The 27,060-nt window shown below is 42.9% G+C and overlaps 1 protein-coding gene across 1 annotated transcript; it reads right to left on the minus strand.

Annotated features, from left to right (window-relative positions):
• On the minus strand, positions 1 to 27,060 carry LOC124005113 (hepatocyte growth factor-like). Its single transcript, XM_046314099.1, has 18 exons — positions 26,891 to 27,060; positions 25,570 to 25,726; positions 21,536 to 21,648; positions 21,069 to 21,183; positions 16,528 to 16,670; positions 15,241 to 15,361; positions 13,249 to 13,367; positions 11,792 to 11,957; positions 10,842 to 10,975; positions 9,913 to 10,000; positions 2,744 to 2,880; positions 2,609 to 2,641; positions 2,398 to 2,503; positions 2,167 to 2,241; positions 1,918 to 2,067; positions 1,715 to 1,821; positions 1,455 to 1,597; positions 1 to 1,335 (listed from the first exon to the last, which is right to left on the minus strand). Exons 1-18 carry the CDS (start codon positions 26,937 to 26,939, stop codon positions 1,156 to 1,158), a joined length of 2,136 nt encoding a protein of 711 aa, XP_046170055.1. The 5' UTR covers positions 26,940 to 27,060; the 3' UTR covers positions 1 to 1,155.

Raw genomic sequence — 27,060 nt, forward strand, 5'->3', positions numbered from 1 at the left:
TCAGTTCACTGGTCACGATGGCAACACCCATCCGTAGCACGCGCTCCAGCAGGTGTATAATGAGAACTTGTTCTCAACTAGCCTATCTGGTTAAATAAAGGTGAAATAAATAAAAATAAAAATGTACCTCTTCGGTGTCATAAAGACCATTTTTTCTATCCTTTTCTGCTGCTCAAATGGACTTCTTCCCTTCTCTCACTTCCTTGGTTGCTCTCAAGAAACTAAAGGCGACTAGACCCCTGCTTGTTTTACGTTTGTATACAAGGGGCATGATGATGTCTGCTCTGTAATAATACAAATGCACTATCATGAGTGTATATGCATGACACGTGGGGTATGGTGGCCATTGGCTCAACTTACACCAAGGCAAACATTTAGATTATATTAGTCCACACAGCTACAAGGATGAACTTTTATGCTAGATTTAGGACCTCATATTGTAGCTTATAAAGACCCCAACTGATGTACATCTAACTTTGGTTTAGATACAAGCATCATGGAACCTGGAACACAATACATTCAATTTACTTTGTGGTGTTGGTTTCTTCCTTCTGACTCCATGAAATGATGACCTCTTCCTAAAAATGTGGTCACATTATTAATTTTGTATATGGTTTCCTAAAAACAGGGGTGTCTCAATTTACCCCACTCTCCCCTATTACCACATTGTCTACAGATTCCTACTGATTGTGTACAATATGAGTCCTGAACATCCAAACCTTACCAGCTTCAGCACATGGTGTTTAGCCAACCACATATCCACACCTCGGTTGTCCTTAGTAGCATGTCTGTAACACTACCTATTTATATTATCTAAAGGATCGATCCAGCAGTCTGATCAACACAATTACATTCCACTTCACAGGTCTACTCCAAAGACATATAGAAGTCCATGAGTCTGAATTCCAGAATCAAGTTTGGAGTTGTGTTTGATATCTTTCTGTATGGCTGGAGTTTTCCCTCTTTCAAATACACAGGGACTCAGTTGGTCCTTACGTGACTGAGCCACGGGTGTATCTATATCAAGGGGGGGGGGGTCGAGTGAGTCTCTAATTGATGATGGGATAAAGGTTTATCTTTATTTGATATTTAAATTATCTGAGGGTAGTGCCAAGTTGATCTGAGGGTCGTGCCTAGTTGATCTGAGGGTCGTGCCTAGTTGATCTGAGGTTCGGGGTAGTGTCGGAACACCTTGTGGATCCACTGGGTATAGAAGGGGACGTTGATGAAGATGCCAGGCCGATTGGCACGGGCACAGCCTCTGCCATGGACACTGACCCCCACTATGACCCTGCTCTCTCCTTCCTGGCACACCAAGGGGCCGCCATAGTCCCTCTGACAGGGGGAGAGACATAAAGCATACATTAGGAAAAACATACAGTCAACTCCTGATGAGAGAGAACTGTGCCAAGTGTTTCAGGCACATTTCATTCACAGTTCATCAGCTGCTTTACCTCACAGACGCCCTCGTCCTTCCTCCCCCCAGCGCAAATCTTGGTGTCTGTGATGTGGAGGTTCCCTCTGTGTTGTTCACTACACCTCTCATTACTGATCATGGGCAGATGGACCACCTTCAGTACACCTTCATGACCCGTACCTGAGTGATAGGTGAGAGGAGGGGAGATTATAGTCATGACAACAGTACAGCTAATGAGTAACCAGTCCCTTTCCTAGATTATATAATCCTGATGGATGCAATGGTATGTGTGTGTACCTTTGGTCTCGCCCCATCCATGCATGGTACACATCGAGCCATCAGCAATGGAGCACCCAGCCACCGGCAGCTGAATGGTGTGGACACTGTCTGCAGGGAGGGCAGGCCTGAGTGAGAGAAATATTTGTTGTTGAAGAATAGAAGACTAGAAAACGTACGATATATGACCAGGAGTGTTTGTATATTTCTATTCAGGCACTCACTGGGCCAGCCGTATGAGGGCCAGGTTGGAGCCCTCAGGACCACAGATCACATGGGAGATGGAGACTTCCTGTCTGAAGGAGCTGTTAGGAGCCAAGCCACGAAGGTCTGATACACCTAACCACACACGATACTCACTCAGGTCTGGAACACTGTGTGGATACAGGTGGATGTAAGCATAGTAAAGATAAAGAGGTAGAGGAAGAAAGGTAAAGAGCAAAAGAGGAAGAGAGAGAGAGAGGTGCAGTTACCACGAGGAGAAGCATTGTCTGTCAGTGAGGACCCACTCCTCTCGTATGAGAGAACCTCCACACCAGTGACTGGACCTGGGGAGGGAACACAACACATGATATTACACACTGGGAATGGACCTTTGCTTACCCCAACACTTGGACAAATGGTCTATACATCTGCCACTAGAGCAGAGTTTATACCTACAGTAGATAACACAGAGAAGCAAAGCCAGGCGTGTGTGTGTGTACCGTTTCTGTATGCTGACCATCCAGCTTCCGTCTGTGATGGCAACTGGAGCTCCTCCTACTATCCTGGTCGTCTTATGGATGAAACATGACACATTGGACACCTCCACTGACAAGTTGAGAAAGAGGAAACTATGTTGAAACAACCATTTTATACCCAGAGAGAAATACAAGATGAAACATGAAAACCAGAAGGCGGAGTAGAGCGACTGACCTCTCTGTGGAATGGTGTTCTTTGATGGTACACCTGTGTGACAGAGGATGAAACACAAGATAGAGGTCTCCGTGACAACACAGTGACAATGCCACTACAGCAGGGGTGTGTGTGTGGTGTGTGTGTGTGACTCACATGGTTTGATGCTGCAGTAGTCCCAGGGTATAGCAGTGCTGTTAGTATAACACCAGGGGCCATGTGTGTCTCTGTCTGGGTTCCTACAGAAACTCGCCTCCTGTCCCACAGTCAGCACCGCTGCATCTCTGTCCCAACTACACACAAGAAAAGCAAAAGGAGAGTATGAGAGACGGTTAAAGACAGACTGTCAGCCCATCATAATGAGAGGAGACAGCTGTGTATGGCCTATCTCTTCCACACACACACACACACACACACACACACACACACACACACACACACACACACACACACACACACACACACACACACACACACACACACACACACACACACACACACACACACACACACACACACACACACACCTACAGTGACACAGGGCAACGATCATAATGTTTGGAACATCACCAACAGAATTCCTTCCCAGACATTCCAGGATGATAATAGGGGAATTCAGAGGAGGACCATTCACCAACGCACAGTGTGCGTGTGCGTGCGTGCGTGCTGAGAGAGTGATCCCTCAGTCTCTCTAACATAAACAATAACTGCTGACCTCTGACCTCTGACCTCTGGGCGGGAGCCAAGCAGAGGAACCGATTGGCTTTGAAGTATTCCGAGAAGGGAAGAGGCTCAGGGTCAGAGGAAGCCTGCAGTGTGTCCTCCAGATGCTTTATTGCACACCCACTCAACCATCCATTACAGTGGAGTGGAGTAATGGACCAGTTTGTCTCCTCTTGAGAACAGCCAGGCTCTGACTCTTTTTTAGACCAATATGACTTGACCACATGTCAGCTACAGGTTAACTCCCCCACGACCTCTTAGGTTCAACCATGTGTTTCTGAAGAGGGCACTCCATCTTAGGGCTGTTACGGTAACCGTATTACCGCCACATCGGCAGTCATGATTCATGACCGCAGTTAAATTCCAAACTTGCTAACGGCCTGGTACTCCACACTCTATTGTCCCTCTAATCACTCTGACATCAATGTAAATGTGGTCGAAAGTCACACCGAAAGTCAAACACTTCATGAGAGCCCATTAGCTCATGTTGTGCAACATTTCTATAGGCTATGCAATTGATGACCTCATTAAAAAGAGGAGGATCCCATTAGCTTTCTATAGGCTAGGGCTACTATATTTATTTCTCAACGTTCCTAATATTAAGCACATTGCTTCACTTTAAAACAGGAGTATAGCCTTCCTGGGTGGCATGAAAATGAACCATTGGAAAAGCATCCTCCATTCGCTGTTTAAGTGCAGAGATGACATGTATTTTTCCCCCTGCCTCTGTTCTGAGACAGGTGCATGATAATGTTCTAAATCAAAACTCATTTCACACATAATTTAGTATACAGTACCAGTCAAAAGTTGGGACACACCAACTCATTCAAGAGTTTCTTTATTTTTACTATTTTCTACATTGTAGAATAATAGTGAAGCGATCAAAACAATGAAAAAACACACATGGAATCATGTAGTAACCAAAAAATATATTTTACATTTGAGATTATTCAAAGTAGCCACCCTTTGCATTGATGACAGCTGTGCACACCCTTGGCATCCTCTCAACCACCTTCACCTGGAATGCTTTTCCAAAAGTCTTGAAGGAGTTCCCACATACACTACCATTCACAATTATGGCAACGTTGAAGAGCCGACTCCGGGATGCTGGCCTTCCAGGCAGAGTTGAAAAGAAAAAGACTTATCTCAGACTGGCCAATAAAAAGAAAAGATTACGATGGGCAAAAGAACAGACACTGGACAGAGGAACTCTGCCTAGAAGGCCAGCATCCCGGTGTCACCTCTTCACTGTTGACGTTGAGACTGGTGTTTTGCGGGTACTATCTAATGAACTTGCCAGTTGAGGCGTCTGTTTCTCAAACTAGACACTCTAATGTACTTGTCCTCTTGCTCAGTTGCACACCGGGGCCTCCCACTCCTCTTCCTATTCTGGTTAGAGACAGTTTGCGCTGTTCTGTGAAGGGAGTATTATCCAGAGTTGTACGAGATCTTCAATTTCTCGCATGGAAAATCCTTCATCTCTCAGAATCAGAAGAAAGTTTCTGGCCATTTTGAGCCTGTTATGGAACGCACAAATGCTGATGCTCCAGATACTCAACTAATCTAAAGAAGGACAGATTTATTGCTTCTTTAATCAGAACAACAGTTTCTAATGATCAATTAGCCTTATTGAAAATTGTGGTCCTTCTGTAGCTCAGTTGGTAGAGCATGGCGCTTGTAACGCCAGGGTAGTGGGTTCAATCCCCGGGACCACCCATACGTAGAATGTATGCACACATGACTGTAAGTCGCTTTGGATAAAAGCGTCTGCTAAATGGCATATATTATTATTATTATTTATATTATATTAAATGAGCAATCCCGTATCCGGGATCGTAACTATAGCCTCAAGCTCATTACCATAACGCAACGTTAACTATTCATGAAAATTGCAAATGAAATGAAATAAATATACTGGTTCTCAAGCTTAGCCTTTTGTTAACAACACTGTCATCTCAGATTTTCAAAATATGCTTTTCAACCATAGCATTAAGCCTAGCATTCAGAAGGCAACATTTTCACAAAAACAAGAAAAGCATTCAAATAAAATCATTTACCTTTGAAGAACTTTGGATGTTTTCAATGAGGAGACTCAGTTAGATAGCAAATGTTCCCTTTTTTCCAAAAATATTATTTGTGTAGGAGAAATCGCTCCGTTTTGTTCATCACGTTTGGCTAAGAAAAAAAACAAAATTCAGTCATCAAAACGGCAAACTTTTTCCCAAATTAACTCCATAATATCGACAGATACATGGCAAAACATGTTTAGAATCAATCCTCAAGGTGTTTTTCACATATCTATTCAATGATATATCATTCATATCATTCGTGGAAGTTTGGTTGCTCCTCTGAATCACATGGAGAAATACATGCAGCTGGAGATTATGAACCAATTTCGACGGAGGACACCAGGCGGACCTGGTAAATGTAGTCTCTTATGGTCAATCTTCCAATGATGTGCCTACAAATACGTCACAATGCTGCGGACACCTTGGGGAAATGACAGAAAGTGTAGGCTCGTTCCTGGCGCATTCACAGCCATATAAGGAGACATTGGAACACAGCGCCTCAAATCTGGCTCACTTCCTGTTTGAAGTTTCATCTTGGTTTCGCCTGTAGCATTAGTTCTGTGGCACACACAGACAATATCTTTGCAGTTTTGGAAACGTCAGAGTGTTTTCTTTCCAAAGCTGTCAATTATATGCATAGTTGAGCATCTTTTCGTGACAAAATATCTTGTTTAAAACGGGAACGTTTTTCATCCAAAAATGAAATACTGCCCCCAGAGTTTCAAGAGGATGATAAACTTGGATTAGTTAACACAACGTGCCATTGGAACACAGGATGGATGGTTGCTGATAATGGGACTCTGTAGATATTCCATTTTTTAAAAATCAGCCGTTTCTAGCTACAATAGTCATTTACTACATTAACAATGTCTAAACTGTATTTCTGATCATTTGTTATTTTAACGTACAAATTATTTTTTTTTTTCAAAAACAAGGACACTTCTAAAAAATATATATTTACTTCACCTTTATTTAACCAGGTAGGCCAATTGAGAACAAGTTCTCATTTACAACTGCGACCTGGCCAAGATAAAGCAAGGCAGTGTGACAAAAACAACAGAGTTACACATGGGATAAGCAAACGTACAGTCAATAACACAATAGAAAAATCTATGTACAGTGTGTGCAAAAGTAGTAAGACCCCAAACTTTTGAACGGTAGTATGCTGAGCAATTGTTTGCTGCTTTTCCTTCACTGCGGTCCAACTCATCCCAAACTATCTCAATTGGGTTAAGGTCGGGTGATTGTGGAGCCCGGGTCATCTGATGCAGCACTCCATCCCTCTCCTTCTTAGTCAAATAGCCCTTACACAGCCTGGAGGTGTGTTTTGGGTCATTGTCCTGTTGATAAACAAATGATGGTCCCACTAAGCGGAAACCAGATTGGATGGCTTATCGCTGCAGAATGCTGTGGTAGCCATGCTTGAATTATAAATAAATCCCAGACACTGTCACCAGCAAAGCACCACCACATTATCACACCTCCTCCTCCATGCGTCACAGTGGGAACCACACATGCGGAGATCATCCGTATGTCATCAGACCAAAGGATTTTCACCGGTCTAATGTCCATTGCTCATTTTTCTTGGCCCAAGCAAGTTTCTTCTTCTTATTGGTGTCCTTTAGTAGTGGTTTCTTTGCAGCAATTCGACCATGAAGGCCTGATTCACGCAGTCTCCTCTGAAGAGCTGCTGTTGAGATGTGTCTGTTACTTGAACTCTGTGCAGCATTTTACTTGGGCTGCAATCTGAGGTGCAGTTAATTGCTGATTTCTGAGGCTGGTAACTCTAAATAACTCTGCGTCTTCCTTTCCAGTGGCGGTTCTCATGAGAGCCAGTTTCATCATAGCGCTTGGTGGTTTTTTGCGACCGCACTTGAAGAAACTTTCAACGTTTTTGAAATGTTCCAGGTTGACTGACCTTCATGTCTTAAATAATGATGGACTGTTGTTTCTGTGTACTTATTTGAGCTGTTCTTGCCGTAATATGGACTTGGTCTTTTACCAAATAGGGATATCTTCTGTATACCAACCCTATCTTGTCACAACACAACTGATTGGATCAAATGCAATAGGAAGGAAATAAATTCCACAAATTAACTTTTAACGAGGCACACCTGTTAATTGAAATGCATTCCAGGTGACTACCTCATGAAGCTAGTTGAGAGAATGGTAAGAGTGTGCAAAGCTGTCATCAAGGCAAAGGGTGGCTACTTTGAAGAATTTGTTTAAATATTTTTTGGTTACTACATGATTCCATATGTGTTATTTCATAATGTTGATGTCTTCACTATTATTCTACAATGTAGAAAACAGTAAAAGTAAAGAAAAACCCTGGAATGAGTAGGCGTGTCCAAGCATTTGACTGGTACTGTATGTAAAGACAAAATTTTATTAAGAATAGTCTGATGGGTGACAGTATTAGCTTATCACAAAGATATATTATCACTAGAAACAGCGCATTACTTTTTTTTGCAACTTTTTCAAAGTATAGTCACACACCTCATGTAGCCTAGCCCATAGGCCTATATGTTTTGATAAGGTTTGTATCAAAACTAAAGTGGCCAAATAACTACTTAAAATTAGGCAAATTAATCCACCTTATAACCGGTGGAGAGCCTAACTGGCTCATAGGCGGCGTGTGAGTTTCAAGTTTGGGGAAGATCATTTTTAACATAATAAAGCATTAAATGAATAATCACACTTGCGGTCACTTTTGAGAATGTGTTTTCCTGCTAATTGCATTTTGCAACATTCTCACTTATAGCCTACTGCCGTGGGAGCACTGCTGGCTGTGAACAAATAGCCTAATAGTTTATTAACATTTTATGCTAAACATTCTAACCTGTTGCATCAGCCTCATTGCTTTTACATTTTTTTTGATGCAGTGGCTGTATTAATTTGGGATCTATCACATCCCACAACTGTCCCAGACTATATTTGGAATATTTATTTCTCACACAGAAGGACAAGTTGACCAATAGAAGGTCAAGTTATGTGCTATGGGTAATAGTAGATTGACATAAGCTGATAAAATGTAAATGTGGACAGTTCCTCTAACATCTTCAATATGCGCCTCTAAGAAGGCAGTTGCCCGATGTGTCTGTCTTCACTTGTAGCCTACTTCGGAGCTCAGATGCCTGTGAGAAGAACCTGATCAGGTGACGGGCATTGGCTAATAAGAATTGAGATATCTGAGAGAGCCATGTGAGAGATGCTTCGGAGCACGCATCAGGTAGAAGGGAATCCTAATGATTATATTTATCTCATAGGCACATCGGCCACTTTGGCCGCAAAAGGCAGAACATTTTTTAGGGGGCATTACAGCCACACATGTGGGATTCTGTCGGACAATTTGAGGCCTTGTGAGAGTGCTTGACAAATTATGAATGAGAGACTGATAAAGTGTGCACAGCCTGCACAAGAAACAAAGAGCTCATGCCTTTGATGCAACTTTTTTCTACTCATCATTAGAGTCGCATGTACTACAAATCAAAACATATAGCCCAACGTTTGTATCACAACTAAAGTTGCATAAATAACTCTAAATTAAGCATACAGGAGGACCTGCTCAACACTGAATAGCTGCATGAGCGCACTCCATTGAAAATCATTTGGAGAAAATATCCTTTCAATGTTATTCAATCATATGGAATCAAATGTATTTATAAAGCCCTTTTTATATCAGCCGATGTCACAAAGTGCTGTACAGAAGCCCGGCCTAAAGCTCCAAACAGCAAACAATGCAGATGTAGAAGCACGGTGGCTAGGAAAAACTCCCTAGAAAGGCTGGAACCTATGAAGAAACCTAGAGAGGAACCAGGTTCTGAGGGTGGCCAGTCCTCTTCTGGTTGTGCCAGGTGGAGATTATTACAGAACATGGTCAAGATGTTCCAAATGTTCATAGATGACCAGCAGGGTCAAATAATAATCACAGTGGTTGTAGAGGTTGCAACAGGTCAGCACCTCAGGAGTAAATGTCAGTTGGCTTTTCATAGCCGATCATTTAGAGTTAGAGACAGCAGGTGCGGTAGAGAGAGTCGAAAACAGCAGTTCAAGGCAGCACGTCCGGTGAACAGGTCAGGGTTCTATAGCCGCAGGCAGAACAGCATTCATACAGTATGTTCAATTGTAATCTTCATACTATAAAATAATGCCACGGCATTCTAAGCAAATCTTGTCTGCTAAATGAACTAGTGTAGCCCACAACCATATGGCACAGCCACATTAGCGCCTAACGTAAGCACAACTAGTATGCTATCCTGTTTTTCTGAAATAAACATTTTCTTCATATCACGTTTCTCACAATAAATCCAAAATAAATCATGGATGAACTGTGATGGTGTAGGCTATATTAAACAGCTAAACGTGTTTATGTTCATTTACGGTCAATTACCGTGATACCGGCAGTTATTTGCTCGACAATCATCAGCTTACAAAATGTCATGACCACCACAGCCTTACTCCCATCTATGCGTCCCCCCCCTCCTCCCCCCTACAACACACACCCAGATGTGTAGCATGTGGTTTTGTTACCTGTGGTCTCTCCAGAGGGAACAGGGAAGACCTGACCTGGTCCTAGACACCTCTCCTCTGTAGCTCTCTCCGTTGCCCTCGTAGCAGTCTGGAACGCACACACACACTTACAGTATGATAACAGGATAATAAAATATGAAAACATATTTATGTTACTGTAATACAAGTCAGAATGCTACAGACCACACCAACCAAAGGGAAATATGGTATTAAAATCTCTGCTGTCCTGACTGGTATACCAGAATATGACCACAAAACACCAGTCACAAAACTGTCCCAGCTGTCCCAGAGTGTAAGAAAAACACAACCCTAAAGAATCTGTATTCCAGATCCACTTACTGGCCTCTTCTCCACACTGTCCAATGGGACAGAGCGAAGTTGTAATGCTGTCAGAGCTAGTTAATTTATGTGCATTGGGCTGTGATTCCCAGAGTCCTTCAGTAATACTTCTATAGAAACATACATTCTAGTTAGTTGCTCAGTTGCTCAGGAGATCATACTTCAGGGACAACACTGAACTAATTAAGTATATTATTATTCAGAGAAAACATATCTGCATCAGTAATCCATCTATTTTGCATGGTCAAAATAAAAATGTTTAGGAGCCAGAAACCTATTACATTTACATCATTTAGCAGACACTCTCATCCAGAGCGATTTACAGGTGCAATTATGGTTAAGTGCCTTGCTCAAGGGTACATCGGCAGATTTTTCTCACCTAGTCACTCAGGATTTAAACCAGTGCCCTTTTGATTAATGGACCAATGCTATAACCGCTAGGCTACCCACCATCCCTTCACATGTTAGTTTAACCAAAAGCAGTAAATGTCTATTGCACTACCATTGTCTGAGATCTGAAGACCTGCATTAGTTCCTGGAGCTATAGGCTTTAGCTCAGGAGACTACTGTGGTTTTGATTATGCTCTCACCATGGGGTTCAGTATTCTGTGTGCCACAGCGGAGGATGTTGGTGCAGAATGCCTTGCGAACATTAGGGTCTGAAGTGAAGCACCATGGGAGGTCAAGGCCGTCAGGGTTCCTGCAGTAGTTCTCCCTCAGGTCTCTGCAACACACACACAATAAAGATATGTTCTCTAAACAAGTTTAAGTGCAACTCCACCCTTTCTCAACCTCCTATTCATTATCTCCAGCACCAAACCAGTGTCTACATATGTGAAAGCAGCATGTTTCTACGATCTGTGGTTAAAAAGATGAGAAGAAAGGTTTTAAAAAATAATTCTCAGTGATATCAAAGGGTAGGATTAAAAGTAAGACAAATGGTGATTTCCAAAACCTGCACTGTGTTTCTAGCCAGAGGTGTCACACCCTGACCATAGTTTGCTTTGTATGTTTCTATGTTTTGTTAGGTCAGGGTGTGATCTGAGTGGGCATTCTATGTTGTGTGTCGAGTTTGTCTGTTTCTGTGGCCTGATATGGTTCTCAATCAGAGGCAGGTGTTAGTCATTGTCTCGGATTGGGAACCATATTGAGGTAGCCTGTTTGGTGTTGGGTTTTGTGGGTGATTGTTCCTGTCTCTGTGTTTGTTTGCACCAGATAGTGCTGTTTCGGTTTTTCACGTTATGTTTTTGTATTGTCCGTTATCATCTTGATTAAAGATGTATAAAGATAACCACGCTGCATTTTGGTCCGCCTCTCCTTCCCAGGAAGAATCCCGTTACAAGAGGGAGGGTATTCTCTGGCTCCCCACAAATCTCATAATGTTTGAAAATCACTCTTTTACATGTTTTAACTTATGATGATGTCATTGGGAATAACTTGTTAACGTTATAATTGAATATGAGGTTGAAAAGTGGTGAAGTTGCCCTTCAACATGTAATATAGTGTGTGTCGGGTTGTCGATGTGTGTCCAGTCACTCACTTGCAGCGATAGTCCTGGGGTATGTATGTGTGGTTGTGGGGGTACTGTGAGTCCCAGCGTTGACAGGTCACCCCACTGGGTGTTACTGCTACTGTCCCTCTGTAGCCCTCACCTCGACCCAGGAAACACCTGGTAGTCACATCTACCTCTCCCACACTGTCTGAGGCTGAGAGAGGCAAGGAGAAAGAGACAGTGTGTGAGTGAGTGAGTGAGTGAGTGAGTGTGTGAGTGAGTGAGTGAGTGAGTGAGTGAGTGAGTGAGTGAGTGAGTGAAATGCACCATGGTTAAATATAACCATATCACCTGTAACATCTGTTAAACTACACCAGCTTTTCCTTGAGGCCACTGTGCCACTCAGACACCGTAGCAAGAACAAGACTCACTTGGACTAAAACACCTCTATTTTCTATAGATTATATTGCAGTCATGTAGTTGATTCAACTGAAATAACAAGGAAACAATGCTGATAAATTGTGTATACAAGTATACGCGGCAGCTTTTGTCTCTCCACAATCTAAACACAGTATTTTGCGGATCTGTCTAAAAATAGAGTGCTACTGGTGAGGATTATAAAGACAGGACCAGGGAATAGAAACGGCCAAAACAATACAACTCTTTGTTTCTATGTCTTTCTGCCTTGGTTTCATTAACACAACGTTTAAGGGTTAGACCATAAAACTGGACTGGGTTGACTTCCAAGGCCTGTAGAGAGAGAGAGAGAGAGAGAGAGAGAGAGAGAGAGAGAGAGAGAGAGAGAGAGAGAGAGAGAGAGAGAGAGAGAGAGAGAGAGAGAGAGAGAGAGAGAGAGAGAGAGAGAGAGAGAGAGAGAGAGAGAGAGAGAGAGAGAGAGAGAGAGAGAGAGAGAGAGAGAGAGAGAGAGAGAGAGAGAGAGAGAGAGAGAGAGAGAGAGAGAGAGAGAGAGAGAGAGAGAGAGAGAGAGAGAGAGAGAGAGAGAGAGAGAGAGAGAGAGACCGGTAAGATGCTATCTGTCCCAGTTCCAGTGCTGCTGATGACTAACAGAGAAGAGCCAAACAGAAACAAAGAATCAACAAACACACTCACACAGCTTTAAAGTGTTGTTCTCCGTCAACCTTCTATTGGCTCACTTTTTTTTAGACCTTTATTTAACTAGGAAAGTCAATTAAGAACAAATTCTTATTTACAATGACAGTCTACACCGGCCAAACACAGACGACGCTGGGCCAATGGTGCGCCGCCCTATGTGACTCCCAATAACGGCCGGTTGTGATACAGCCTAAAATAAACACACAGTCTATTAGCCATGACATAACTGGGAATGAGTATGTGTTGCTCAAAACCGCATTCCTCTGGCTTATTCAATCAGAGAGAGAGGAGGGGGTGGAATGACAGGTACAGGAAGCTGTACATTTGGAGTAGTTAGTCACACCACACACACACACATACATACGCATGCACACACACCCACACACACTCACAGCAGGCTGTGATGTTGCAGTACTCCCAGGATGTGTGTACATCCAGGGTGAAACACCACGGTCGTTGACGTCCATCTGGGTTCCTACAATAGTTGTCATCAAGGCCTTTATCAGGATACCTACAACCCAAACAGAAGAGAAGGATTTCAACAAGTCTTTGGGACAGATGTAGATACATACAGTTGAAGTCGGAAGTTAACATACACTTATGTTGGAGTCATTAAAACTTGTTTTTCAACCACTCCACAAATGTCTTGTTAACAAACTATAGTTTTGGCAAGTTGGTTAGGACATCTACTTTGTGCATGACAGATGTACTTTTTCCAAAAAATTGTTGACAGACAGATCACTTCATTTATAATTCAATGTATCACAATTCCAGTGGGCCAGAAGTTTACATACACTAAGTTGACTGTGCCTTTAAAACAGCTTGGAAAATTCCAGAAAATGATGTCATGGCTTTAGAAGCTTCTGATAGGCTAATTGACATCATTTGAGTCAATTGGAAGTGTACCTGTGGATGTATTCCAAGCCATACCTTCATACTCAGTGCCTCTTTGCTTGACATCATGGGAAAATCAAAAGAAATCAGCCAAGACCTCAGAAAAACAATTGTAGACCTCCACAAGTCTGCTTCGTCCTTGAGAGCAATTTCCAAACGCCTGAAGGTACCACGTTCATCTGTACAAGCAATAGTACGCAAGTATATACACTATGGGATCCCACAGCCGTCATACCGTCAGGAAGGAGACACGTTCTGTCTCCTAGAGATGAATGGGGGTGGCAGCATCATGTTATGGGGGTGCTTTGCTGCAGGAGGGACTGGTGCACTTCACAAAATAGATGGCTTCATGAGGATGGAAAATTATTTGCATAAATTGAAGCAACATCTCAAGACATCAGTCAGTAAGTTAAAGCTTGGTCGCAAATGGGTCTTCCAAATGGACAATGACCCCAAGCATACTTCCAAAGTTGTGGCAAAATGGCTTAAGGACAACAAAGTCAAGGTATTGGAGTGGCCATCACAAAGCCCTGACCTTAATCCTATAGAACATGTATGGGCAGAACTAAAAAAGTGTGCGCGATCAAAGAGGCCAATAAACCTGACTCAGTTACACCAGCTCTGTTAGGAGGAAAGGGCCAAAATTCACCCAACAAATTCACTCAATGTGAAGCTTGTGGAAGGCTACCTGAAACATTTGACCCAAGTTAAACAATTTAAAGGCAAAGCTACCAAATACTAATTGAGTGTATGTAAACTTCTGACCCACTGGGAATGTGAAGAAAGAAATAAAAGCTGAAATAAATCATTCTCTCTACTATTATTCTTGACATTTCACATTCTTAAAATAAAGTGATGATCCTAACTAACCTAAGACAGGGGATTTTTACTTTGATTAAATGTCAGGAATTGTGAAAAACTGAGTTTAAATGTATTTGGCTAAGGTGTATATAAACTTCTGACTTCAACTGTATGAGCAATGAAAAAGTGTGAATGCCGGTGTGTGTGTGCCTCTCCATCAGTGTAAGAGTGCATTTATACGTTTGTGTGTGTGTGTGTGTGTGTGTATCTATAAGTATGTGTGTGTTGACCATAGGGCCTCCATTGGCAGAGTACACTGGTCCACTGCAGGTGTTTTGCATCTCATTCCTCCTCCAGGCATACTAACAGAGCCTCAGAGGTACTGAGAACCTCTTCATCACAGCGTTGAAGGGTGTGTGTGTGTTTGTATATGTGTGTGTGTGTGTCCTGCTCCAGCAGCAGGTGGTGTGGATTAGTGTTAGACTTGTTAACACGTCTTTAGTCATCCTTGTGTTTCTGTAATTAATATTAAACTTCAAACTGAGTGTGTATACGTGTGTGTGTGTGTGTGTGTGTGTGTGTGTGTGTGTGTGTGTGTGTGTGTGTGTGTGTGTGTGTGTGTGTGTGTGTGTGTGTGTGTGTGTGTGTGTGTGTGTGTGTGTGTGTGTGTGTGTGTGTGTGTGTGTTACCTCTTGGGGTGGAAGAGGTGTTTGTGTGGTTCCTCTAGGTCCCAGCGTTGACACTCCCGTCCTGTCTCTGTGTGATCCATGGGACCTCTGTACCTTTCCCCATTACAGCTCACACACTCCACTGGGGACACACATGTGCCATGGACATTATTAATGCAGATACTACATAAATACTACATGTAATACCAAAATAGTTGTCCCATGTATTTAATAGTTTGTGTAAAATGTCTCCCCTTAAGTCAAATGAGTCAACATTCAGTGTGTATGTGTGTGTGTGTGTGTGGAGCAGTGTAAACAGCAGAGCAGATTAGAAACAGATGTTTATGAGTATACTATTCTCACTATGTTTGTATTTGAGTGTGTGTTTGCGTGTGTGTGTGTGTGTGTGTGTGTGTGTGTGTGTGTGTGTGTGTGTGTGTGTGTGTGTGTGTGTGTGTGTGTGTGTGTGTGTGTGTGTGTGTGTGTGTGTGTGTGTGTGTGTGTGTGATGTCCCAGTGTTCCTCATTACTGGAAACTTTCTTTCAAATCAACCTTTCCAGTCATTTTTCTTTGGACCAAAACACACATTCCCATTACAACACAGACCCATTACATTTCCTCAGAATCTTATAACAACCTTGTGGATTCCTCCCTCCCACACACATCTCTGGTCGTCCTGTGTATTTCATTCACATCTTATCACATCACTGTCAGCTGTTTATTAACTAGATAGATTGTACTATCCACAGAGGACATTTGTTCTCTAGACCTCTGAGAAACAGTGATTTCTCCTGTGACAGTTTGCGTCATCCAGTTCTAGATACCACAGACCATGATCCAGTTCCACAGGGAGAAGGGATCACAGTGCAGTTAAATGGTGCACTGTAAAAGAACATGGGCTGTGGTGGGAAAACTGCTCCATGCCTAAAGTTAAAGACATTTAACTGTCCTTCTAGAGTAAGAATCCCCACTAGGAACATGGGTTATGTATAGACTGAAAAGCAAAAAAGCAGACGGAGTCCCTTTGGGTTGAAATAGTTAACAAAGCCAGGGAATTATGAAATGAGAATCGACAACATAAACTGAATCACACTTCTGCATGCAGCAATTCAGGCCAATACCATCAGAAACAGTTGGATAATTCTACATTACTGAGAACACACCTTGATATTCCACTTGGCTGCAGTTTGCCACAGATAAGTGGAGACCAATGAGGGGCATTGAGGGAGAGAATCCACCATGTTAGAGCCACTAGTTGTTGGCAGTGGTCAATTTGTGTGTGTGTATGTGCATGCGTGGGTGTCCTACCTTGTAAGCACTCAGGTACTCCACAGTCCTGGTGTCTGACGTTGGGGTCTGTAGTGAAGCACCATGGTCCTGAAATAGCGTTGTCAGGGTTACGACAGTAGTTGTTTGTCAGCTCCTTCTTCCTGTTCCTCCTTGGTAGGAAACTTGAGGGAGAGAAGAACTTCAGTGTTCATCAATATCTCACTCAATCACAAGCTTATTCTCATTCTATCTGGTGCAGAGTTGAAAGGCAAAAGGGAAATCTCCAAGGTAGAGCGTAGAACAGGCCATGTGTTACTAAGTAACCATGAGTCATACACATCTACGTATTGACTGAGGAACAATTCAATTGTGGTTTTGTTTGCTGACTCACATTTATATGGGTCACAGCTGAAACAATTTGGAAGGCAAAGAGCAAGGCAACATAATGCAACATATGGTAATGTGTGGGTGCCCCAGTGTAAACTCACTGATAAAGCACACATGCACACAATTGATCTGTAATTGCTTGACATACCAAGCCTTAACAGAACTCTGACACATCCGACGAGCGTCAACGCCGGTGTAGTGCGATTTAATTTTAGTCCTGTATTTGACGCTTTTCCTGTTTGATGGTTCATCTGAGGGCATAGCGGGATTTCTTATAAGCGTCCGGATTAGTGTCCCGCTCCTTGAAAGCGGCAGTTTTAGCCTTTAGCTAGGTGCGGATGTTGCCTGTAATCCATGGCTTCTGGTTGGGATATGTAAGTACTTTGGGATGAAACCGGTGACTGTGGTGGTATACTCCTCAATACTATCGGATGAATCACGGAACATATTCCAGTCTGTCCTAGCAAAACAGTCCAGTAGCAAAGCATCCTCATCATCGGGCCACTTCCATATTGAGCAAGTCATTGGTACTTCCTTGTGATGGTGCCGGAGGGGAAGGTTGCAGTCTTATCAGTTCTTAACCAACCAAGCTATTTTGTTTGTTTTTCCACGTTGTTTGTTGTGTACATTATGTTGCTGCTACCGTCTCTAATTACTGAAAAGAGCTTCTGGACATCAGAACTGCGTTTTCTCACCACAAACTGGACAAAGAGTTCTTCTTCAATGAGTCAGACGGGAGGGATATAATACAGACACACGACCAGGCCCAGATCCCCACATTCGCTGGAGAAGGAAATCAGGGTACCTTGTGAGGATCAGGCGACGAGTGGCTAACGTGCCCGTGCCTTCCATCCTGCTAGCTAACGTTCAATCGCTGGAAAATACATGGGACATACTCAAAGTACGTTTATCCTACCAACGGGACATTAAAAACTGTAATATCTTATGCTTCACCGAGTTGTGGTTGAACAACGACATTAAGAACATACAGCTGGTGGGTTATACACTCTATCGGCAGGACAGAACAGCATGCATCTATGCATTTATGTAAACAACAGCTGGTGCAAGATATCTACGGAAGTCTCAAGGTTTTCCTTGCCTGAGGTAGAGTATCTCATGATAAGCTGTAGACAACACTATCTACCAAGAAAATTTTCACCTGTATATTTCGTAGCTGTCTACATACGATCACAGGCCGATGCTGCCACTAAAACCGCACTCAATGAGCTGTATACCGCCATAAGCAAACAGAAAAACGCTCATCCAGAGGCGGCGCTCCTAGTGGTCGGAGACTTTAATGCCGGGAAACTTAATTAAATCAGTTTTACCTCATTTCTATCACCACGTTAAATTAACAACCATAAGGAAAACAATTCTAGACCACCTTTACTCCACACACAGAGACGCATACGAAGCTCTCCCGTGCCCTCCGTTTGGCAAATCTGACTATAGTTCTATCCTCCTGATTCAAGCTTACAAGCAAAAATTTAAGCAGGAGGCACCAGTGATCAGTGATGAAGCAAATGCTAAACTCCTGGACTGTTTTGCTAGCACAGAATGGAATATGTTCCGGGACTCTTCAGGTGGCATTGAGGAGTACACCACATCATTCACTGGCATATCCCAACCAGAAGCCACGGATAACAAGCAACATCTGCACCCAGCTAAAGGCTAGAGCTGCTGCTTTCAAGGAGCAGGACTCTAACCCGGAAGCTTGTAAGAAATCCCGCTATTTTGTCCGATGAACCATCAAACAGGCAAAGCGTCAATACAGGACTAAGATCGAATTGTACTCCACCGGCTCGGACGCTCGTCAGATGTGGCAGGGCCTGTAAAGTATTACAGACTACAAAGGGAAGTACAGCTGAGAGCTGCCCAGTGACACGAGCCAACCAGACGAGCTAAATAACTTCTACGCTCGTTTCGAGACAATTAACACTGAAACATGCATGAAAGCATCAGCTGTTCTGGATGACTGTGTGATCACGTTCTCTGCGGCTGATGTGAGTAAGACCTTGAAACAGGTCAACATTCACACGGCCGTAGAGCCAGACGAATTACCAGCACGTGTACTCCGAGCATATGCTGACCAACTGGCAAGTGTCTTTACTGACATTTCGAAACTCTCCCTGTATGAGTCTGTAATACAAACATGTTTCAAGCAGAACACCATAGTCCCTGTGCCAAAGAACACGAAGGTAACCTGCCTAAATGACTACAGACCTGTAGTACTCACATCTGTAGCCATGAAATGCTTTGAAAGGATGGTCATGGCTCACATCAACACCATTATCTCAGGAACCCTAGACCCACTCTAATTTGCATACCGCACCAACAGATCCACAGATGATGCAATCTCTATTGCACTCCACACTGCTCTTTCACACCTGGACAAAAGGAACACCTATGTGAGAATGCTATTCATTTACTACAGCTCAGCATTCAACACCATAGTGCCCTCAAAGCTCATCACTAAGCTAAGGCCCCTAGGACTAAACACCTCCCTCTGCAACTGGATCCTAGTCTTCCTGATGGGCTGCTCCCAGGTGGTAAAGGTGGGTAACAACACATCCACCATGCTGATCCTCAACATGGGGGCCCATCTGGGGTGTGTGCTCAGCCCCCTCCTGTACTCCCTGTTCACTCATAGCTGTATGGCCAGGCACAACTCCAGCACCATCATTACGTTTGCTGATGACACAACAGTAGTAGCCCTGATCACTGACAATGATGAGACAGCCTATAGGGAGGAGGTCAGAGACCTGGTCGTGTGGTGCCAGGACAACAACCTCTCCCTCAACGTGATCAAGACAAAGGGGAAGATTGTGGACTAGAGGAAAAGGAGGACTGAGCACACCCCCATTCTCATCGACAGGGCTGTAGTGGAGCAGGTTGAGAGCTTCAAGTTCCTTGGCGTCCACGTCACCAATGAACTAACATGGTCCAAGCACACCAAGGCAGTCGTGAAGAGGGCACGACAAAAGCTATTGCCCCTCAGGAAACTGAAAAGATTTGGCATGGGTCCTCAGATCCTCAAAAGGTTTTACAGCTGCACCATTGAGAGCATGGTTGCATCACTGCCTGGTTTGTCAACTGCTCGGCCTCCGACCGCAAGGGACTACAGAGGGTAGTGCGTATGGCCCAGTACATCACTGGGGCCAAGCTTCCTGCCATCCAGGACCTCTATACAATGCGGTGTCAGAGGAAGGCCATAAAAATGGTTGAAGACTCCAGTCACCCTAGTCATAGCTGGAAAGCTGCTGCTACAATCTGTTAATATCTATGCATAGCCACTTTAATAACTCTACCTACATGTACATAATTACCTCAATTACCTTGACAATGGTGCCCCCGCACATTGACACATTGACTCTGTACCGGTACCCCCTGTATATAGCCCCCACTATTGTTATTTACTGCTGCTCTTTAATCATTTGTTATTCTTATCTCTTACTTTTTTTTGTATTTTCTTAAAACTGCATTGTTGGTTAAGGGCTTGTAAGTAAGCATGTCACAGTAAGGTCTGTTGTATTTGGCGCATGTGACAAATAACATTTGATTTGACTGCACAGGGTAGAAAGGCAAAAACAGCAGGAGAGAAGAGGAGAAGGGTGAGGTAAGAGGAGAACGAGAGGAAGAACGAGGAGGGGTTGGATGGTTGTGCTCCTCTAATGAACTTCTGTCACAAGCTGTCTCTCTCCCTGTGTCCTCTCTCTCTCCCTGTGTCCTCTCTCTCCCTGTGTCCCTGTGTTCTCTCTCTCTCTATCTCTCTCTATCTCTCTCCACGTGTCCTCTCTCTCCCTGTTTCCCTGTGTTCCCTTCTCTCACCCTGTGTTCTCTCTCCCTATCTCTCTCCCTGTGCTCTCTCTCTCTCTCTCTCTCTCTCTCTCTCTCTCTCTCTCTCTCTCTCTCTCTCTCTCTCTCTCTCTCTCTCTCTCTCTCAGGTTTTTATCACTTAATTTACAGGTTTTACTACAGTATAAATTCTCTTGAACACACACACCCTACATAAACAAGGAGACAAAAACAGGAAATGATCCCTGACTGTGTAAAGTGTTAGAGTGAGTTCAGAGAGGACTAGTACTGATGAATGACTGGCCCCTTAAGACTAATCACCAGCTAATGTATCACTCTACACACATGCACACAGGCGCACACACACACCACATGCACAAACACAGGTTCTAGCTTACTTGTGTTCATGAGGGAAAGGAGAGGCCCAGGCTTGGCACCTGATTCCACTGGCCGTTACAGACCTTCTCCCTCTGTAGTTCACTCCTGTCCCCACTATGCACTCCTGCACATAGGCTAGAAAGAGATAGAGAACAAGAGAGAGAGATACAGAGAGAGAGGGACAGAGAGAGAGAGAGAGAGAGGACAGTCAACAACAAAAAGGACTCTGTTTGTAAGAACATTTCTGCTTTTCAGAGCACAGAGCATTTGAGAGAACATGTTAGGACGGGTCTCACATCCCCCATACTGTTCGATTTTACTCTACACATACATAACATTACTAACCCAGGTACCAAACTGATGAGAACAAGGAGTACGAGGCACTTTAGACACTTGTAAGCAGTGCCTTTCTACTGCCCGTAGAGAGAGAAGGGGGAGAGGGCTGGAGGACAGAAAGAGAGAAAGACAGGGAGATAGTGTACAATACCTTTCTTCTGGTAGAGTTGGTAGTTGAAGTCATGTTGGCTTTGGACTCCTGGTGAGTTCCTGTCAAACGACAGCCACTGGCATTTCCTGTTTTTCTGATCATACAAGAACGCTCTAGATAGATAGAGAGAGGGAAGGGATGGAGCGAAATATTGATTGATTTATGTAGTATAATCTTTTAGCAGGCATGTTTATCCAAATTGACTTATAATTAACATGCAGATAATACAGTATGTGTCCTGAATTGAAATATGATTGACGCCAAGCCTGCTACTGCTGAAAGGAGACTGCAGAGAGAACTGAGTCTGTCAGAGGAAACCTAGAAATGCATACCAGACTAATTTAGCTGCTGAAAGACACTAAGGAAAACCAAACTTCTCATTACAGAGTGGTAGGGTATTACAGTAAGCAGGGTTGGGAACAATTCCATTTAGAAGGCAATCAAAAGAAAATCAAATTCCAATTCCAAATGTTCCTCATTGAAAAGCATTGAAGAGAATTTTAATTTCAGTGTACTTCCTGAATTGACTGGAATTGAAATGGAATTGGCTCCAACCCTGACATGATTACGATATAGAGTTTGGGCTGCTGCCAAAGAAGGCCAGGGGATGGTGTCATACTGGCTTAGACAACAAATACAGTATATTGTCGCTGTCTGATGAAAATGTATTTTCTACAAAACATAAACTTTTAAGGAAATTAAAAAAGCACCATATTTTCCCATTATTGAAAATCCAATTATGAAAATTCTGAAGCTATTTTGAATACATTTTCTTGGTTCTAGAGTCATGAAATGAAGGGAGTTACTGCATTTAATTACTAAAAAACTTGACAGCGACAATCTAACTACAGGTGGAAAACAACTCTTGACAGTTGTCATAGACCATACGTACATACAGACAGTGTTCCGGAAAGTAGCTCATACCCCACTTAAGGTCTTATTTTGGATAAGCCACTTGCACCTATGATATCCCACTCATGAGTATTCCTGTCCATGAATAAACATTCAATATTCCTCATTTAAGTTCATATGAGTTAAATGGAATAGTAACTGAAATCTGGACACTGACTGTAGGCCTATAACATCTCACATGTAGCCTAACATAATATTAACTCCTGCAGAATTTGGCTATGCATTTCCTGGAGTGAAATTATACAACACACGTTCATTTTGTCTCAGGAACAGGAGTGGAGAAATATATTTTAAATAATTCAGCACCTCTATAGAGAAAATGTGAATGCACGTGTAATGTGTTATCTTTTAAACTGTTTTGCAAGCAAACAGTATTTCAACCACATAAAATATGCATCCAAGACTAACTGAAGTCTCATCAGAAACGTGTTTCGTCGTTGTCTCAGCTTTTCATTTCCTTAAAACGGATGACATTTGGACATTTCGCACAGGACCAATCACTGAGGAGGACCATCCTCCTCAATGATTGTCATTAAAAAAAACTGTGAAACATTAAAACCTCATAAGGATCTGCCCCTTTGTTTCAGTTATCGCCTAAAATTGCATACCCAAATCTGCCTGTAGCTCAGGACCTGAAGCAAGGATATGCATATTCTTGGTACCATTTGAAAGGAAACACAAGTTTGTGGAAATGTGAAAGGAATGTAGGAGAAAATACACAATACATCTGGTAAAAGACAATACAAAGAAAAAAACAACCATTCTTTTGTATTTATTTTGTAATTTTTTCCCTCTTTTGTCGCCTGGAATTAAAATATATTTTTTGGGGGGTTTGTACACAACATGCTTACCAATTTGAAGATGCTGAATATTTATTATTGTTAAACAAACAAGAAATAAGACAAAAAAATGGAAAACTTGAGAATTCATAACTATTAACCCCCCCCAAGAATAATTTGTAGAGCCACCTTTTGCAGCAATTACAGTCTCTTGGGTTATGTCTCTATAAGTTTGACACATCTATCCACTGGGATTTTTGCCCTTTCTTCAAGGCAAAAGTGCTCCAGCTCCTTCAAGTTGGATGGGTTGCGCTGGAGTACAGCAATCTTTAAGTCAAACCACAGGTTCTTAATTGGATTGAGGTCTGGGCTTTGACTAGGCCATTCCAAGACATTTAAATGTTTCCCTTTAATTAAACCACTTGAGAGTTACTTTAGCAGTATGCTTAGGGTCATTGTCCTGCTGGGAAGGTGAACCTCTGTCCCAGTCTCAAATCTCTGGAAGAGTGAAACAGGTTTATAATTTTCCTGTATTTAGTGCCATCATTCCTTAAATTCTGACCAGTTTCCCAGTCCCTGATGATGAAAAACATGATGGTGTTCTTGGGGGATGAGAGGTCTTGTGTTTGTGCCAGACATAGCGGTTTCCTTGATGGCCAAAAAGCTCAATTTTAGTCTCATCTGACCAGAGCACCTTCTTCCATATGTTTGGGGAGTCTCCCTCATGCCTTTTGGCAAACACTTTAAGCAATTGCTTTATTCTGGCCTGAAATCTCCCGTCCATTCGGGACCCGTAGGCTTGGGTCCCCAGTCCGAGGTCGGCGGCGAGGGTCACCATGTTAAAGAGGCCACGGAGGCGGGTAAAAGAGGCAGAGAATGACTATGGTGGAGTGCGGTCCACATCCCGTGCCAGAGCCAGAGCCGCCACCGCGGACAGACACCCACCCAGACCCAGACCCCTTTAGGTTTTGCGGCCGGGGTCCGGACCTCTGGGGGGGGGGGGGTACTGTCACGTTCTGACCTTAGTTCTTGTATTATGTCGTTGTTTTAGTATGGTCAGGGCGTGAGTTGGGTGGGTTGTCTATGTTAGTTTTTCTATGATTTGCTATTTCTGTGTTTGGCTGGTATGGTTCTCAATCAGAGGAAGCTGTCAATCGTTTTCCTTGATTGAGAACCATATTTAGGTAGGCTGTTTTCTATTTTGTTTCGTGGGTGATTGTTTTCTGTTTTCTGTTGTGTGTCTCCACCAGCCAGAACTGTTTTCTGTCGTATCTCTTTGTTATTTCCGTGTTCATTTAATAAATATGGACACATACCACGCCGCAAATTGGTCCGACCTATCTTACTCCTCATCAGAGGAAGACGACGAACGTTACACCAATAGAAACTCTCGTTTGCAAATGTTGGACTAATGATTACACACTAGATCAGCTAGATGCAGGCAATATTGTGCTGGGTGGTGTTTAATGTGTCTGTCACCTTGATTACTCAATTTCTCTTGACCTGTGCACCTACATTGTAAACTTTCATTTATAGGCTAGGTTGTAGCAACCTCATGATGGGTATAGGGAAAATGTTAGCACCGTGCAGTAGCCTAAACCTATTGATGTTACATTGAGCTGGGTGAATGGAATATGAATGACAGTCCTCCAATATGCTGTAATAGAAATAAGGCCATGCTCATAAAGAAATAATCGTCCTCCCTCATCTTAAACAGCACCAACCGCCACTGTTACCGGTGGGCACTACTTTATTTAGTCTTCTGAGGCAACAAGTTAAGACTGAAGAGAAGTTCCATGTTTCAAACTATATTTGACAAACAAATTACCTACCAAATGTCGGGAATTATATTATGGCCTACCAAATGTTGTAAATTATAAGCAGAAACTTGTCTAAATTAGGGGTGAAAGTTGCTAGTAGTAAATTATAGTAAATGAATTATAGTAGGCTGAATTATTATGGGGGATAAAACTGTGCAGGTAGCATACTTTTTGAAGTGGTTTAACAAACAGATAAAACATCATCACACAACACACATGACATGTGACACTAAAACAACAGTAAACAGGATACGATGCCTACATCCCACACTATCCCATCTTAGATCAGCCTATCCCAGGCATTTGTCCGGGTTTCTCATAACCGGGACACAAACTATTTTGCGTTATTGTAAAGGGGATAGGTTCATTTGCATCAACTCAAAAACAGAATACTTCAGTATCCCGAATAATACTGGGATATTGTTTTGCATGTAAACATGGTCATAGACACATAGAATTTGAAGCTGCAAGCGCAGAAATTGTTGCTATACCCAGGAGTTGGTCACAGATGCACCACACCTACCTGCAGGTGAAGAGCAGTATCTTGTTGCGGCTGCAACCACGGGCACACTTCACAATGCTCAACTTCCTGCTTTTGGTATGGAGGGCAGAGTCTGGCAGTTGGACCAATCTCACGCCATCACTCCTCTGGTAGTCCTGTAATGCATTCCTCCTGCACTCTAACACACACACAGTATGAAATGAAGGTGTTGAATGCAGTGTCCAGCCCCTGTCCAGTGAGGCTGTATTGATGTTCCCATCAGTACTGAGACAAACCCAGCAGCATCATGATGTTTAAATTAGCATGGTTTTACCCCCATTAATATGAATGTCTTAATGAGATGCACACTCATCACTCCTTGTCCCCTGACTGACATACTCACAGACGGACAGATAACTCTTTCTTCTCCTCTCCTCCGTTTCAGCTGGGACACACTTACCTCCCACCCCTACCCTTCCTCTTCCTCTCTCTTTCTGTCACAAATGCACATAGTTTCTTTCCACCCCTTCCTCTCCAGAGGGACTGATACGCTCATGTTGTTCCACATCCACTCAATGCTGTGGTTCTCACCCCCCCCCCCCCCCCCACACACACACACACTACACACACACAATGCAGTGTTGACTCACACATAAACAGCACAGTAGCAGACTGTCAGGCTATATCTCTGTTTAGTCTTAATACTCCAGTATTCTCCTCCTCAATAAAAGTGTATAAATGTATGGCGTAGTAAGAGCCACATTATGGAAGAATACCTAAACAAGCAGTATCAATAGCCTATAGCAAACATTATGTTCTTTCTAAATGGTGAATGCTGGCTGAGATCAGCGAGTTCACGTCAGACTCTGAGTGTAACGTGTATGAATGTAGCCTATTTCCACCAACACATCAAGCGGAATAGACACATGAGAGCGGAGAGAGTTACGTCTAGCGCTTCAGCTCAATATACATAGTTTTACATAAAAGGCACAGGTTCTTATCTTAATTGGCTTTAAAATGATGTTACTGTAGAACCATCACAGAGATGGGCTCTAAGGTTTCTATATTCCTCACAGAAAGCTGTGCGGATTTTTTTCTTTTTACAGTTTAAACTTGACAAGCTAAGTTGAAAGGTAACAGATTTAAACAGGTTATTACGATGTGTTGGTTTGTAGAAAATCACATCCACCATTCGACATTAGGCTACGCTAGCAGGGCGAGGAGAAAAGTTCAACAACAAACTGCTGAATCTCAATTAGCCTACAATCATTTACATTTACATTTAAGTCATTTAGCAGACGCTCTTATCCAGAGCGACTTACAAAAAGTCTAAAATGCCCTGGTGACTGTCTCCCAAACTTACCTGAATAACAGATGATTAAGAGAGTAAAAATAATGTTGTAAATCCACATAGTTGCTGCAAAGGCTGTTCACGTTATAAACGATGATTGATATCCCAATAATAGTAAAAGTGTTGTCTTTCGATGACAAGGTCAGCGGGACGGAGGTACTAGGGTTGTTCACTCAGCTACA

The sequence above is a fragment of the Oncorhynchus gorbuscha genome, linkage group LG01 (assembly GCF_021184085.1).
Source record: "Oncorhynchus gorbuscha isolate QuinsamMale2020 ecotype Even-year linkage group LG01, OgorEven_v1.0, whole genome shotgun sequence".
In the NCBI taxonomy this organism is placed as follows: domain Eukaryota; kingdom Metazoa; phylum Chordata; class Actinopteri; order Salmoniformes; family Salmonidae; genus Oncorhynchus; species Oncorhynchus gorbuscha.